Below are 17,914 nucleotides of genomic sequence, written 5' to 3' on the forward strand. Positions count from 1 at the left end.
TACACAAACTATTATCTGTTATATCAGTAAAAATAAGAAAAATAAAATATTTTATGTTTCCTTAATTTATGCTTCTCTAACACGTTTCTTTTCTTTATGAAGATCCAAATTTGTGACCTATATTCTTTCCTTCTCTCTGAATGTATTTCTTTAACATTTCTTCCAAGGCTGTCTTACTGGTGACAAATTCCCTCAGTTGTTTGAGAAAGTCTTTGTTTCTTTTTCACTTCTGAAGGATAACTTTTTAGGATACAAAATTCTAGGTTGGTATTTTTTTTCTTTCAAAACTATAAATGTTTCTACTCCACTCTTCCTGTTTGCATGGTTTCTAAGGAGAAGTTTGCTGTAATTCTTACTCTTGCTCTTCTGTAGATAAGATATTTCCCCCCCATGGCTCTTTTTATTTTCAAGATTTTGTCTTTGTTTTTGATTTTCTGCAGTTTGAATGTGATTTGCTGAGGTGTACATTTGTTTGGCATTTATCCTGCTTGCTGTTCTTTGAGCTTCCTGGATCTGGGTTTGGGGTCTGTCATTAATTTTGGAAAATGCTCAGCCATTATGATTTCAGATCTGTCCTCATTTCCTCTCTCTTTTGTCTCTTCAGGCCTTGCCGTCCACATATGTTACTCCTTTATAGTTGTCCCACAGTCCTTGGATATTCTGTTCCATGTTTTTCTTTCTTTTTCCGCTTTGCTCTCCAGTTTTGGAATTTTCTGTTGACCTATCTTCAAGTTCACAGATTCTGTTTTTTAGGGGTTTATTTATTTATTTGAGAGAGAGAAAGAGATAGAGAGCGAGTGTGATGAGTGGGGGAGGGGCAAAAGGAGAGAGAGAGAGAATCACAAGCAGACTCCCCACTGAGTACAGACCCTGTGATCCCACGGCCCTGAGATCATTACCTGAGCCAAAACCAACAGTCAGACACTTCATTGACTGAGTCACCCAGGCGTCCCTTCAAGCTCACAGATTCCTAGCTTGGCCTTGCCCAGTCTAGTGATGAGCCCCGCGAAGGCATTTTTTTTGTTGCTGTTTTTGATTTCTGGATTTCCTCTTGTTTCCTTCTTTGAGTTTCCATCTTCTTTTTTTTTTTTTTTTTTAAAGATTTTATTTATTTGACAGAGAGAGACACGGCGAGAGAGGGAACACAAGCAGGGGGAGTGGGAGAGGGAGAAGCAGGCTCCCCGCGGGCTCGGTCCCAGAACCCTGGGATCATGACCTGAGCTGAAGGCAGACGCTTAACGACTGAGCCACCCAGGCGCCCCGAGTTTCCATCTTCTATTTATACTACTCATCTGTTCTCACATGCTGTCCACCTTTTCCATTAAAGCCCTCAGCATAATTATCCTGGTTCTTTTAGATTTCTGATCTGATCATTCTGCGATCTCTGCTATACCTGGGTTCTTATGCTTTCTCTGTCTCTTCAGACCTGTATTTTTATCTTGTATGCCATGTAATTTTTTTGTTTTGTAATTTTCTTTGTTGCAAATAACTATTTTAAAGGCAAGAAAACTGTCCCCCTTATATGCCACCATTTAGAGGTGCTAACTTATAACCTCTGTACACATTTGCCCCTCTCCTGGATGAGTTGGTGTGCTTTTTCCTCATATTACAGTATAAAACATTTGGGTACATAACGATCTGTTAGGTGGGTACTGACCTAACAGCTCCCCTGTTGGATACTTTGGTTTGTGAGGTTTTTTGTCTCTGCTGCTCCCAGAGGGCTGCTGGTCAGGTTTTCTCGCTGTAGTTTGTAGACAGGGATGCTGAGGGAGGCCCCAAGGGGGAGTGCCAGGGCCAGCCTCCTCCCCCTGCTCCAGCTGTCCTGTTGCTGCTGAGGTCTGGGGGGACCAGGACACCGGTGACTGGACACCACCTCTGATCTTGGTTCTGCAGGCAGATGTCCCAGAGAGGCGAGGCCTGGAATCTCCTAGGACAGATGTGGTCCCCAGGCTGCTAGACAGCCTCTTGGTCAGGGTGTGTGCAGACCCTGGGTTGTCCGGGGAGGAGAGCTGCACCGTGGACATCACCACTGAGGCCCAGCCGTGGAGGGAGTACTTGAAGGCCTCAGAGACTGGTGAGGCCAGGCAGTGGAGGGAGCCTCAGGTGGGCAAGGCGGGGACATGCTGCTCAGGTGACTCCCGGGGGAAGAGGGCCAGAGGTTGCAAACTGCCGGCCAGCATGGCTGTTGGGCTCATGATGCTGGTCCATGCAGGGTTTTCACAAACAGTTGCATTGGCTGTGATACAGAAAAATCCAGAGGTTTCACCTAGAAATGTGCATTTCCCGATTGTCTTGAAAAGTCAGGGGATATGACAGCACTCCGTGTGCGTCCACAAGGTGCCCCGTGGGCCTGTACTGCCCTTGGGCCACCAGGCTCTTCTCTCCGCTCCTTGCTGGGCTGAGTGGGGGCCAGCCCTCTGTCCCCAACCTATGCTCTGGCCCCATGCACAGTCAGGGCCTGTTTGGCGGGTTGTTCTAGATAACTCCCAGGTCCCCACTATGGGGAGACATGGTTGGTCTCTGGGGACCTGCTCTCGTGGAGACCTGTGATCTCCAGAGTTTTTGCCTCCCTCCTCCCTTGGGGCCCCAGAACAGCACCACCCGTGATTTGTAGAAGGTGTGACTGTGGGCTCAGTGGGCCTACTGTCCACGCTTGGGCTCAGTGTCTCCGTCTCACAGATGAGAGGGCCGGACAGGGTGGAGTTTTGCCAAGAGTCTCATTCGTCTCTGAAACCGCAGGAGCCTTAACTTCTTGCCCACTTAAAGCTGCTCTCAGAAGGTTTTGGCCACTCACCATGAGCATGGATCAGCACTGTCTTTGATCTGCATTCTCTACAGATACGTTTTTTAGAGTCAGAAGAGTATTTTTTAAAAGTCTGTATATATAAAAAAATTCAAAAAGCTTTGCTTTGAGTTAAATCGGTTTATTGTGATTACAGTTCTTTAAAAATTTTGAAGGGGGATAATAATATGCACACATAGCAAAAAAATTAATAGTCAAATATTTGTCTCCAGTGACAAGTCTGTCCCCTGCCTGCTGACCACCAGTCCTTGAGAGATGGTCACTGGGGTCAGGTTTCTGGTCACAGAGGAACATGTTTATGCGTTTCCAAACAATACCCAACAAAAGACGGGTGTGCACCATATACCTTTACTGCAACGTATGCCCTTTGCTGAACAGTATATCCCGGAGATTGTTCTGGGTCAGCGAGGGTAGAGTCTGTACTTCTTGGCATTAAACCTGAGTTTTCCGTGGATGGACACCTGGTTGCTGCTGCTGTAAGTGCCCAGTCCACACCTGCGCCTGTGTCCCTGGGCGTTTTGCGGGGAGGATCACAGACGAGGGCATGTGCACTTTCTGTGTCAGCAGCTCCCACTTTAGAGGCTGTGCCAGTGTGTTCTGCTGAGGACACATGAGGGCGCTTGTCCGTGTGTCAGGCTGCCAGGTCCCCTGCAGCCCCCAGGCTGGGCAGCCGATGGGTGGAAACCTTCTCACAGTTGGGTTGCATGTCTTACTACCAGTGCTGCTGCATCTCCTTCCGTGTTTAAAAGCCATTTATGTTTTTTCTGTAAAGTGTCTACTTAAAGTCATGACTTGAATCACTGGTCAGGCAGACATAGTTTTGTGTTTTTTCCCACAACCCCTGCACCCCCCCAGCCTTCCTTCTATTTACTACATCCTTGACATGTAGTCCACACGTGGACTAAGGTTTCCCTGAGGCACGTAGGACTGTGCAGAAAGCAGTCATTGGTTTGAGTACTTGGTATTTTTCACTCCTGGTGCTGCTCTTCATTGTTTGGAATTATTTGGATCCTTGCATCCATGAGGCTGGTGACAGGGCACCCTTGGAGAACCATGGGGAGGTGTCCCACTGGGCTGCATCTCTGTGGAGTGTGAGAAGGGCCAGGTTCCCTTGAGGCCCAGAGGCAGCCCTGAGGTGACCTTGGGTGATTAGAGCCACAAGCCTGTGTGACCTGCTTACTTCTTTCCACCAAACACCTAGTTAAACTAAACCTGCAGGTGTGGTTTTATGCTTTTAAATGCTTTAGGAGTAAGGTTTTAAGAAGGCAGCCCTTAGGAGTGCATTGTTTCTGTTAAGTCCACATGAGTGACTTGGGCCCTTGGGTGATGATGACGATGGTTATGATGGTGAAGATGATGGTGATGGTGATGAGGATGGTGATGATGATGGTGACGATGAGGGTGATGATGATGGTGGTGATGATGGTGATGATGATGATGGTGGTGGTGATGATGACGGTGATGATGATGGTGATGGTGGTGGTGATGGTGGTGGTGATGGTGATGATGGTGATGAGGATGGTAGTGATGATGGTGGTGATGGTGATGAGGATGGTGATGATGAGGGTGATGATGATGGTGATGATGGTGGTGATAGTGACAATGAGGGTGATGGTGACAGTGATGATGGTGATGATGATGATGGTGGTGATGGTGATATGGTGATCATGATGGTGATGATGGTGATGATGGTGATGATGGTGGTGATGGTGATGATGATGATGGTGATGATGGTGATGGTGATGAGGATGGTGATGATGGTGGTGATGGTGATGATGGTGATGATGAGGGTGATGGTGACAGTGATGATGGTGATGAGGATGGTGATGATGGTGATGATGATGATGGTGGTGATGGTGATGATGATGGTGATGATGATGGTGATGGTGATGAGGATGGTGATGATGATGGTGATGGTGATGAGGATGGTGATGATGGTGGTGATGGTGATGATGGTGATCATGATGGTGATGATGGTGATGGTGGTGATGATGATGGTGATGATGATAGTGGTGATGATGGTGGTGATGATGGTGGTGATGGTGATGGTGACAATGATGATGGTGACGGTGGTGGTGGTGATGATGATGGTGGTGATGGTGATGATGGTGGTGATGGTGATGATGGTGGTGATGGTAATGGTGATGGTGATGATGATGGTGGTGATGACAATGATGGTGATGAGGATGGTGATGATGGTGGTGACGATGAGGGTGATGGTGACAGTGGCTATGACAAGCCAGAAGCTGCCTTCGTCTTCCTGTCCACACACATCCTGTGTGCCAGACACACTGCTGTGGTTATACTCGCAGCCCCTCTGGAACTCACCTGTCCCACCAGCAAGGGCTGGGAGAACAGTTGTTTTTTGTGTTTCAGAGCCTGTTTTGTCTCTTCTGAGCATCCAGTTCCTCCCTGTGGTCCTGGTTATCTGTGGCCGTGTAATAGTCACCCCAAAGCCTAGTGGCTTCTGACAATAATCACATTGTTTTTTTCCCAAGAATCTGTATGTTGGACTCAGCAGACAGACTTCACCTGGATCCCCAGAGCCCCATCATTGTTCTGTGGCCAGATCCTCACGAGGGCCATGTGGGAGCCACACAGCCTGTGTGACCCTCGGGGGTTCCAGGGCACCGAGTCCCCAGACTGGCCACCCTCCAGGAGGGAGTGAGGCCTGGATCATGGCAGGTGTCCCGTCACCCCATGCAAGTGTGCGGGGGGGCCGGCTCTCTGGCTGGGTCAGGCCTGCCGTTCCCTCCTTTTTCTTTCCAGTCCTCTTTGTGACTTGTTCTCTGGGAGCCTGGCTGCGTCAGGGGTCTGGTCCTCTCTGTCCCCCACCCCGTCACTGTGCCTCCTCTGCTCCCCCTGAACGGTGGGTCCTTGGCCGACCGGAAGCTGCAGAGGCTCCAGGGCCTGGTGTGCCCATCCCCACCCACTTTCCATTTCCTCCTCCTATGGGGTCCTGGCCAGCTCAGGCTTCTCTGGGCCTCAGTCTCCCTTGCACATGGGGCCTGAGGCTCTCAGGGTGGAATCAGCAAACTGGATGGACAGTGGCTGGCCCGTGGAATCCTGAGTGGGCCCACGCATGTCACCCGTGCCCGTGTTTGGGAAAGACTGCTCCCTGTGTGTGACCTGGGGCATGTCGCTTCCCACGCTGTGGTTTTGCCTGTCACGTGGAGAAGCTCACGTGGTGCCTGGGCCAGTGGCTGGTACTCAGGGATTTAGCTGTTGTTGGCACAGTTAGGGTCTCAGGGACCATCTTGAGTCTGACATGTGGCCACTGACTGCGTCGAAGCTGAGTGACGACCGAGTTGTCCCCATGTGTCCCCATGGCTGCTCCCTGTGGAAGTGTGTCAAGGACCAGTGTCTGGGCATCCTCCAGAGATCAGCAGGCAGGAGTGGGGGGAGTGGGGCAGCCCTGAAGCCGGGGGTGAGGTTGGCGAGGGAGAGGGCAGAAAGAGGGAGGGAAATCACCGTGGCCAGTGATTGGCAAGGAGGGGATCCCCCACCGGGCCTTCCGTGCTCCCTGGCCACTCAGACCAGTGTGCAGGCACCAGCCTGCCCCTGCCTCCCCTGTGTCCTCCTGCCAGCCTGGCCTCTCCCCTGCAGCAGGCTCCCTGCAGGGTGGACAGCTCAGGCAGCCTTCTCCATGGGGCACCAGGACCTGGGAAAGGTGGGAGGAGGTGAGCTAGTGTGCGGGGGCCTTAGCTGTCGAATCTCAAACACGTGTTCGAGCCAAGCTGAGGTTTAGTGGCCATGGGCCGTTCTGCTGTGAGAGAGCAGCAGGGCTCTGGGGTCCGACCTCCTGGCAGGAGGTTTCGCTGCTCCTGGTGTTTGCTCTCTCAAGTAATCACGGAGGACCCACCTTGCACACTGAGCTTGTGTGCCTTCCTACCTTTTGCCTCAGAATAGGTGTGCAGGTGTGGAATTCCTGCCCCAGGAATAGCTCAAGGCACACGCGGCAGCAGTAGGTCAGGAGGCGCCTTCCGGTGGGTCCTGCCCCCCTCCCCCCCCCCCCCGGCCCTGCTGCTGGGACGGGTCCGCTGCCCGCACTGAGCTCCTGGGAGCCTCGGAGGGCAGGCGGTGCCCGTCCCTCCCCTCTGCACCTGGAAGGGCCCACTTCCTTTTTGATTTTTTTGTGAGGTTCCTCCTATAACTTAAAAAATAAATAAATGTCAGAACAGGGTTATAGAAGTTGTGGTTTATGTTAAATCCACATTCTTGACAATAGTAATAGGAAAAGCCACGATGCAATTTAATTGTAATTCAGGACATACTTCACAAACGCGAGCAGTGAGGTGTGGGGTGTCCAGGCCGGGCGGGAGCCTGAGCCCTGGGGAGCTCTGTGGGCAGGGTCCTGCCCCTGGGCTTCCGGAAAGCCCTGCCTGGCTGGGGGCAGAGCAGGGATTCCCACGGGATGACCTTGGAAGAGCCGCTTCCTCTGCGGGCCCCCAGCCCTTTATGCTGCAAGCGCTTCGCAGCGCCTAGTGTGGATGTGGGTTCTGCCCAAGGAGCCGGGAGCCCAGGCCTCCCCTGGAGGACAGGCTGCGCTGGCGCCTGTGACCCCCATTGCTGCCTCTAAAGTGTCAGCGGTGCCCCCCACCCCTTCAGGTCCCTCCTGCTTGGCCAGTTTCTTCAGTGTTTTGTCCCCCCCCCCCGCCACTCCACCTGCTGTCTTTCTACTTACTGGGCTCATGGCACTTACATTAGCTGTAACCTTTGTGGGGTTGACTCGGTGCCGGATGCCAGGTCACTGGGGGCTCAGATCAAACCAGTCCCCAGCCTCACTTGTCATGTGCCCCTGAAAACATGACCTCCCTCCGCAGGTCTCACCACTGGCTTCCAAGCCAGTGGCCGAAGGAGCTCAGACAGGAGCACAGGCAAATATGCATGTACACACTCATGCATGCACACATGGCACACACTCACGTGCATATTCACACACGCACCCACATATGCAGACACACATGCATGCACACACATACACACTCATGCATGCAGCCACGCACACAGCGCACACTCACATGCTCATAAGGCAACCGCACATACATGCACACACATACACATGCACGCACACACGGCGTACACATGCAACTCATGCACACGCGTGCACACACATGGATGCACACATACATATGCACGCATGCACGCACACATATGCACACATGCACACACATGGATGCACACATACATATGCACACATGTGCGCACACATACATATGCACACATGGATGTACACATACATATGCACACATGCGCGCACACATGCATGTACACATATGCATACATGCGCACACACATGGATGCACACATGCACACATGTGCACACACATGGATGCACACATGCACACATGCGCACACATGGATGCACACATACATATGCACACACGCGCACACACATGGATGCACACATACATATGCACACATGCGCGCACGCATGGATGCACACATATGCACACATGTGCACGCATGGATGCACACATACATATGCACACATGTGGATGTACACATACATATGCACACATGTGCACACATGGATGTACACATACATAGGCACACACATGGATGCACACACACACATGCACACACATGGATGCACACACATGTGCACACACATGGATGCACACACATGCACACATGCGCACACACATGGACGCACACATATATGCACACATGTGCACACATGGATGCACACACACATACGCACACATGCACACACACATGGATGTACACATATATGCACGCACGACGTACGCATGCAGCTCATGCACACATGCGCGCACACATGGATGTACACATACATATGCACACATGCACGCACGCGCGACGTACTCATGCAGCTCATGCACACATGCACACATATGGATGTACACACATATGCACACACGTACACATGCACGCATGCACGATGTACGCATGCAGCTCATGCATACATGCGCACACGCATGGATGCACACATACATATGCACACATGTGCACACATGGATGTACACATACATATGCACACATGCGCACACACATGGATGCACACATATATATGCACACGTGTGCACACATGGATGTACACATACATATGCACACACGCGCACACACATGGATGCGCACACACATGGATGCACACATACATATGCACACACATGGATGCACACATACATATGCACACACATGGATGCACACATACATATGCACACGCGCGCACATGGATGCACACATACATATGCACACACGCGCACACACATGGATGCACACACACATGCACACACGCGCACACATGCGCACACACGGATGCACACACACGCACACATACATGGATGTACACATGTGTACACATGTGCACACATGGATGCACACATACATATGCACACATGCGCACACATGGATGTACACACATATGCACACACGTACACATGCACGCACGCACGACGTACGCATGCAGCTCACGCACACATGCGTGCACACATGGATGTACACATGCACACATGCACACACGCATGGATGTACACACATGCACACATGTACACATGCACGACGTACTCATGCTGCTCATGCACACATGTGCACATATGGATGTACATACATGCACACATGCACACACATGGATGTACACACATATGCACACACGTACACATGCACACACGCACGACGTACGCATGCAGCTCATGCACACATGTACACACACATGGATGTACACATACATATGCACACATGCACACATGGATGTACACATACATATGCACACATGCACACATGGATGTACACATATATATGCACACATGCACACACATGGATGTACACATACGTATGCACACATGCACACATGCAGCACACAACAGCCACAGTTTTGTTGTGGGTTCACCACCAGGTGGAATCGTACGTACCTTGTTCTCTACTGTGTGTTTTCCACTCTGGGATCCATGTCAGCATGTAAAGATGTACTTTGTTCTTCTATTAAAGGTGGACTAGCAGCACCCTGGCCATGCTGAGCACTGAGCACCATGTGTGCCTGAGGCATGACGTGGTGACAGGTCCACTTCCCTGACTCTCACTGCTTTCCTGGCTGCATGCCCCAGTGGCTGGCTCCTGCTGTGGCCCGTGGCCTGTGGCCCATGGTGTGTGGGGCCTCGTTCTGTGTCCAGGGTGCACTGTGAGCATCTCACCCCGCTGACAGCCAGGGTGGGCTGCCCCCCACACGGGTCACTGGCTGGCGGCCTCCACTCCTGTAGGCGTGAGGCCTGGGCCCGTGCTCTCCCTCCCCGGTCACGGCACGGCCACCCTGGGGCCCCGGGGCCTGCACGTTGTGGGAAGTCAGTCCCTTACTGACCCCGTCTTCTGGGGTCCCGGGAAGCTGGGTTGCTCTCGGGAGGGAGGGCAGGGTCAGCAGGGTCTGAGGCCACGTCTCAGGTGGCCTCCGCCCCCTGCGCTCCTGCCCCCGACTGGGGTGGCTGTGGCCTCCGTGGGGCTGCTGCCACCACCAGAGCCGAACACACTAACGCAGCCGTTGTTGGGCCGCTGAGGCGGCGCTTATTCTGGGACAGAACTGAGCTCCTGGGGGCTCTTGTCCTCCCCCGAGGCTCTGCAGTGCCCCTCCCGCTCCTGCCCTGCTCCCTCCGCCCCAGTTCCCTGCCAGGCTTGCCCTCCTCCCTCTGCATTCCACCTCTCTGTCCTTCTCCCCCCTTCACTCTCTCCTTCTCTCCCCCTCCCCCCCACCTCGTCCCCTCCCCCCTCCCCATCCCCTTGCTCCTCCCCTCCTCTCCCTCCTCTCCCCTTCCCCCTCCCCCTCCTCTCACACCTCCTCCCCTCCCCTTCCTCTCCCCCTCTTTCCCTCCCTCTTCCCTCCCCTCCTCTCTCTCTTCTCCTCCTCTTCCCCCTCTTCCTCCCTCTCCCTTCACTCCTCCACCCCTCACTCCCCCTCTCCCTCACTCCTCCCCTCCCCCTCCTCTCCCTCCCCCTCCCCTCCCCTCCTCTCTCTCCTCTCCCCCTCTCCCTCCTCTCCCCCCTCTTCCTCCCTCTCTCTTCACTCCTCCGCCCCTCCCCCTCCTCTCCCCCTCCTCCTCCCCTCCCTCCTCTCCCCTCCTCTCCCTCCCCCTTCCCCTCTGTCTGTCCCCCTCCCCACCCCATTCCCTTTCTCTCCCTCCCCCCCTTCTCTATCCCTCTCTGTCCTCTGTCCTGCTCCCCCAGGCACCCCAGCTGCTCTCACTTGGTCCCCAGCCCTCGGGGTCACAGTCTCTGCACGGGTCATCTCCCCGTCTCATACAGATGTGATGATACAGGGACAGGACACGGCAGGGACCGTAAGTCGGGCCTGGCTCTCAGCCTGTCAGCGCCCCTTGTCCTGGATCTGTCACTGGACCTCAGCCCGTAACTCTGAACCCCTGCGTGGGCCTGGCGTATGGGGCGGCTCTAGGGCCTGCTCCCCATGCCCGCCTTTGATGGAGAAGGCTGAGTCAGCTGTTCCTCCGGGCCCTCCAAGCCTCTGTTGCGCAGCCCGCAGCCCCAGCACGCACACCCACGGAGGCGAGGACGGGCGAGGCCTCAGGTGCCCTGATGCCCCACGTCTGTTCCTCTGTCCTGTCCCTCTGTCCGGAGAAGTCCTTGGGAGCCCAGCTCTTGTCCTGACCCAGTAGTGGTCTCCACAGGGAGGTGACCTCCAAATCGGCGAGATTGGTGCTTGGGCTCAGGGGGCCCTTCACCGGGCTCCTCGGAGGGCGTGGCGTGGTGCCCGCCCTCAGGCACGTGCATGTTTGGGATTTTCTCTGACCACCTGCCTACTGAATCTCGTGGGGTGCAGCAGGCAAGACGCTGATTGCTGGCGCCCGGGGCCGCGAACGTGGGGCTAGGTGGGCATTTCTGTGCGCACAGCGACGGGCCGACGGGGCCTGCCCAGGGCGTGGGTCTTTGCTCCTGGCTTTAGGGCAGGGAGAACGTTTCTGACTTTCCCGTGGCTGTTGTTCTCTTAGATTTTTGGGTGATTTCCCAAGTAATTTCTCAGGAGGCACTGAGAAAGCCTTAACTTTGGGATAATAACATAAATGAGCTGTTTCAGTAAAAGGCCCTCCCCATGCGGGTGGGGGGGACCGCTGTGGCTGGGTGCTCCCCGCCCAGAAGTTCACTCTGACCGCGGGGTCCTCGCAGCCTGGGACATGGGGAGGTAGGAGGTGTGTCCTCGCACACAGCGCAGCCAGGGGGCCGCTCCTGGACCTTGGTTTCCACACATCCGGTGGCCCTTGTCAGGGCTGTTAGGCGCAGGCCGTCAGGGCCCGAGCGGTGACACACGCCGGTCGTGGGGGACCTGCTGGCATCGGGCCCTGGGTGGCCCTCCCAGGTGAGGGCCAGCCCCGAGGTGTCCTGGGCAGAACGAGGGACCCACGCCCCCACCTCTCTCTCCCTTTCAGCCTGGCCTCCCTGCACAAAGCAGCAAGTGGCCAGCCTGTCTTGGCTCTGCTGGGACCTGCACGCCCGAGTGCTGGTGTACAGAAGGGGTGCCCAGGGCTGGGCAGGGGTGTTGGCGTGCACGCCCTGTGACCCTGGGCCTCAGCTCCCCCACCTGTCCTGCGGGTTCGTGCGTGGGCCTTCCAGAGCACGATGGGGCCTCCAGACATGTGGAACCAGCAGGCGGTTGTTGGGTGGGGGGTGGTTCAGGCATGATGATTTCCCTCCCTTCACCCGGCCTAGAACTCAGCCGCCATTCCCTCTGCGCTCCACTGTGCACCTGCCCCCTGACCTGTTGAAAGGGCCCCAGTCTGTGGGGCTGAGCTTGATAGTCTGACCTCAGACTCCTGTGTGCTGGGTCAGCTCCTTGTGTGTCCCTGGGATCCCCGTGGCCAGGCCAGGCAGGAGTATGTGTGGACGTGGGGTGTGGACACAGGGTGGATGTGGGGTGTGGATGTGGGGTGTGGAGTCTGGGTGTAGATGCAGGATGTGGAATTGGGGTGTGGGCCTAGGGTGTAGACAAGAAGCGTGGACCTGGAGTGTGAACACGGGGTGTGGACATGGGGTGTGGATGTGGGGTGTGGACATGGGGTGTGGCTTCTGGGTCCAATTTCTAGACCCAGTGGGTCCTGAATGTCTGCAGGGCTCTGTCTCTTGCTCACAGTGCATGGCTCCTGGTGGGTGTGGGCGATGGGGGCTCACACCGGTGTGGTCTCTGATGGATAAGAAAACTGAGGCCAGCTGGCCCAGGCCCGGGGTACAGAGCAGGGCCGGGGTGCAGAGCAGACGCGGGGTGCAGAGCAGACCCGGGGTGCAGAGCAGACGCGGGGTGCAGAGCAGATGCGGGGTACAGAGCAGACGCGGGGTGCAGAGCAGACGCGGGGTGCAGAGCAGGGCCGGGGTGCACAGCAGACCCGGGGTGCAGAGCAGGGCCGGGGTGCAGAGCAGACGCGGGGTGCAGAGCAGGGCCGGGGTGCAGAGCAGGGCCGGGGTGCAGAGCAGACGCGGGGTGTGGAGCAGGGCCGGGGTGCGGAGCAGACGCGGGGTGCAGAGCAGACACGGGGTGCAGAGCAGGGCCGGGGTGCAGAGCAGGGCCGGGGTGCAGAGCAGACGTGGGGTGCAGAGCAGGGCCGGGGTGCAGAGCAGATGCCGGGTGCAGAGCAGACGTGGGGTGCAGAGCAGGGCCGGGGTGCGGAGCAGACACGGGGTGCAGAGCAGACACGGGGTGCAGAGCAGACGCGGGGTGCAGAGCAGGGCCGGGGTGCAGAGCAGACGCGGGGTGCAGAGCAGACACGGGGTGCAGAGCAGATGCCGGGTGCAGAGCAGACGTGGGGTGCAGAGCAGGGCCGGGGTGCGGAGCAGGCCCACGGTGCAGGTCCTTTCTGTGGAAGGCAGGGGTGTTGGGGGCTGGGAGGGAGGGAGCAGAGGGGTCAGGCAGGTACACCAGCCCGGGGGGTGGGGGTTGGGAAGGGGCTGGGTGAGCAGCTACTCCTCCTTGAGGGTGGGGAGGAGCTGGGTGGGGGGTGTTGAGGACACAGGAGGGAGCAGGCTGCTGGTGGGAGGGGACCTCGGGGCTCTGGTGGGGAAGGGGGTGCTGTGGAGACAGACCAGTGGCGACCTGGCCATTTGCTGTCCTCACTGTGCCTCCCACCTGCAGTGTTACCAGCTCAGCATGTCTGGTTTGGTGAACTTGCCAGGTGACTGATGGCAGTAATGTGGTTCTAGCTCCCCTTTCTGGGTGGCTAGTGGGGTGGGACACTTTCTCCATAGCCCTGGGCTGTTTGGGGTCTGCCCTGTGCTTTCGTGGAGGAAATGCCCTTCATGCGCGGTTCCTGGCGGGAGGGTAGGAACACTCCCATACTTGCTGTAAATGTTTTCGAAGTTAGCACTTCAAAGTTGGCTGTCGGATGGGAGCCCTGTTTCAGGCAGTCAGTGTTCTCTCTGATTTCCTTTGCGATTCTTTGCTTGTTTAGAAAGTCACTTTGCCTCGTGAGAGCAGATGAACACGCCCTCACAGTCTGCTTCTGACGGCTTTGTCTTTTACATCCGGCTCTTCAGACTGCCTGCACTTTGGTTCAGCGTTTGCTCTGAGATGAAGAGTGAACTTCCTATTTCCAAAAGCATGTGTCAGGGGCTTTGTGGGCTCCGGCTCTGCTCCTGGGACCATGGCACGTGGCAGCCGTGGCAGCCGGTGGTCCATCGAGGGGCCTGGAGCTGCGGTGGCTGACCCTGGCCAGGGGACCAGGGGACACAGGGAGGAGGCGCTTGGGGTCCGGGCAAGCGGCTCACCGCGTACGACAGGCGCGTGGTGACCCTCCCATTACTGCAGGGCTGTTGCCGGAAGATTCACGTAGGGGTCCTGCTGCTGCCGCAGGTGGAACGAGCGCTCGGCCAGCCTCAGCGAGGACGGGGTCAGTGGTGGGGGACGGGTGCCCCTGTCACGAGGCACGTTCCTTGTCTTTTGATTGAGATAAAATTCACGTAACATAAAACTAACCATCTTAAAGTGAGCACTTCATTGGCATTTAGTACCTTCACACTGTTGTGCAAACATGGCCTCTGTCCGGTTCCAGAACATTTTACCCCAGAAGGAGACCCCACGCCCCCTCAGCAGTCACTGCCCGTTCCCCTCGCACAGCCCCTGGCACCGGCAGAGGGTCCTCTGTGCATTTTGCGTGAATGGCATCCTGCAGTATGTGACCTTGTGTGTCTGGGGTCCATCATGCTGTAGCAGGTGTCGGCCCCTTTCCTGTTGAGGCTGGGGACCGCTCCGTTGCATGGATGCACCACAGTTGGTTTGTCCATCCGTCAGCTGGTGGACGTTGGGTGGTTTCCGTCTTTTAGTTATCGGGGCTGATGTTGCTGTGAACACTTGTGCGCAGGATTTGTCGGAGGCCCTGCTCTGCGTTCTTTGGGGCGCACATGCCCTGAGTGGGACTGCGGGGTCATAGGGTAGGTCTCTGTTTAACTTACTGAGGAGCCGTCAGACTATTTCCGTAGAAACTGTCCACTTTTACACATTCTCACCAGCGATGGAAGAGGGCTCTCGTTTCCCTCATCCCGGCCAGCACTTGCAATTTTCCTGGTGGTGTTTTCTTGTAAAAACTGTAGCCATCCTGGTGGGTGTGGGGTGGTATCTCGTTGGTTTGGATGTGCCTTCCAGTGACATCCACACGACTAAGAATGTTGAGCATCTTTCCTGAGCTTGTTGGCTGTTTGTACCTCATCCTGAGAGAAATGTCTGTTCGAGGCCTTCGTCCGTTTAAAAGCTGATTTGTGCGTCTCCCTGTCCTTGAGCTGTGAAGCTCCGTGTGTGTTCCAGACACTGGGCCCTCATCAGAAATGTGACCTGCAAATACTCTCTCCCGTTCTCCATGTTGTCTTTTCACTTTCTTCCTAGTGTCCTTTAGTGAGCAAAGGTTTTGATGATACACAATTTAATTTTTCTTTTGTTGCTTGTGTTTTTGGCATCCTATCTGGGAATCCATGCCCAAATCCAGGGTCATGAAGATGTGCTCCTGTGTCCTCTTCTTACCATCTTATAGCCTTAGGCCTTATATTTAGGTGGTTGATCCATTTTTAGTTAATTTTAGTTACATTTTGTATATGATGTGAGGTAGGGATTCGACTTCAATCTTTTGATATCCTGTTGTCCCGGCACCGTGGTACGGCCCCCTGGGATGGCAGTCCCTCTAGGGGTCGGAGGGCCTGACCCGTAGCTCTAAGCTGCCCATGGTGACGTGGTGGGGGCAGGCCCCTCCGAGACCCCCTTGGCCCCCGGCTCTGTGGTGACAGGAGGGTGGTGGCTGTCCTGCAGGCAGGCCTGTGGGACGGCCCGTCCCTCTGCGTAGCCTGGTCATGCACAGCAAGGCCTTCCTTGCCCCTCCCTACCCCCCTGCTCATGCCCCCTCCTGTCCTTGTGGGCCGCTGTCCTGGCTCCTGTCCTGTTCCGCCTGCATGCATGCTGCCCGCCTCCTGAGAGGTGGACAGGAGCTGCCCGGGTCCCACAGGGAAGGCCCCGGGGACTTGCAACATCTGTGCTTCCTCCGTTTCAGCTGTGTGGGAGTGGAAGAGGAGGAGGCCCCAGACATCGACGTCTACCACTGCCCGAACTGCGAGAAAACCCACGGCAAGTCTACCCGTAAGTACAGGGCCGTGCTGCCACCCCTGAGCTCCGGTCGGCCCTGGCCTGGCCTGCTGGGTGAAACGCCCGGGTACTTGCACCCTGCTGCCCGGGGACCACTGCCGGCCTTGCTTACTGCCCCTATGGACTTGGCACGACAGCCCCACCTGGCTGGCTCCCACCCAGGGGTGCAGCTGTGGCCACTTGGCCTGTGCAGAGACCCCACTGACTTCCCAAGGCCGGGCAGGGGCCTCACATTGCAGCACCTGCTGGGGCCAGGCCCACCCGAGATGGGGATGCCATGCTGCGGCTGTCCAGGAGGCTGCCCAGCCCTGCCCACCGCCCACCGCCATGCAGGGTGTGGCAGTGCCCACGTTGGGGATCTGCTGTCCCTTCTCTGGTACCGCCCGTAGGGAGAGTCCCTGTCTCAAATGCCTGCCGGTCCCTCGGGGCATCCTGTGGGGCTCCTTGGGAACAGGCTCATCCAGTGTGGCTCCATGGGGGGCTCATGTCCCTGCTAGGAGGTGAGCTCCGAGGCTGAGCCCATGTAGGGGGTGTGCCCTGGTCTGCAGGTTCCTTGGGGGGGGGGTCTGGCCTGGGGACAAGACAGATGGCGTGGGGGTGTTAATGTGGCCTCTGGTTTCTGTCCTGGGTTGGGGGGCATGGGTGCTCATAAAAGGTGCAGTCTGGACGCTGACCCTGGCTGGGGGGCTGATCACAGCCCTGTCATCCTGAGCCCTGGGTTGGCTGGAGGAGTGTTGGGGGGAACCAGAGCTGGCCCCAGGCCACCAGGAGTCCTGTCACTCCCCTTCAAAGGGAGCCTCCCTCCTGGTGTCCATTCACAAGGCTCCTGTGGGATGAGTCCTGTGGATCCAGTGGGGGTCGAGGGAGGGTGCCCGCACCCCTGTTCTGTGGACTGAGGCTGGCCATGCCCCCTCCACTCGGGAAGCTGGGTGAGGCAGGTGGGGCGTCACCTTTCCTTCTTGCCTCCCTTTGTGCCTGGCCTGTGTACCGTCGTCACTAGATGACAGGGGGGCTGCACTGGTTCAGCTCTCATCCTCCAGCCCCCAGCACATGGTCGTCACGCAGTAAAGCACCGCCAAATTCGTGAGACCAGCAGGAAGGCTCTTGGGCTCCTAACTGACCTCGTAGCCCCAGGAGCCGGCAGTGCTGGTGCTCAGGGTGAATCTGCTGTGGTTACCCAAAGAGCACTCTGGTCCCTGCTTGACAGGAGGAGGAGGTACACGTGGATGACGGTCGCTGTTAACACCTTATGAGCCACGGGCAAAGCTCAGGGCTGGCGGGGGTCAACAGGTGGGGCCTGGGGTTGCGCCATGCGGCCCCAGGGCAGGGCCAGGGACAGAATGGGACTGGAGCTAGGAGACCCCACCTGTCCCCACAACAGGGCTGAGCGTCCTGAGGGAGGGTGGGGCAGCCACTGTGGTCTGGGCTCTTGCATGAATTTGGGCTCAGGTTGGGCTACAGTGGGGGGACCTCTCCAGTATCTCTGCCCATCCTGGAAGCACCTTTCCCTGACCATGAGCTTGCCCACTGGCGGGGGC

General features: G+C 56.3%; 1 protein-coding gene across 2 annotated transcripts in view; it reads left to right on the forward strand.

Annotated features, from left to right (window-relative positions):
• The window catches only part of PHF2 (PHD finger protein 2), an 84,032-nt gene that overhangs the window by 25,204 nt on the left and 40,914 nt on the right, over window positions 1-17,914 (forward strand). For both annotated transcript variants that reach the window (XM_078061683.1, XM_036113715.2), the window contains exon 2: window positions 16,285-16,370. In XM_078061683.1, the coding sequence (XP_077917809.1) occupies window positions 16,285-16,370 (86 nt within the window). The remainder of the gene's footprint in view (window positions 1-16,284; window positions 16,371-17,914) is intronic.

This window comes from Halichoerus grypus, chromosome 14 (assembly GCF_964656455.1).
Source record: "Halichoerus grypus chromosome 14, mHalGry1.hap1.1, whole genome shotgun sequence".
Classification (NCBI taxonomy): domain Eukaryota; kingdom Metazoa; phylum Chordata; class Mammalia; order Carnivora; family Phocidae; genus Halichoerus; species Halichoerus grypus.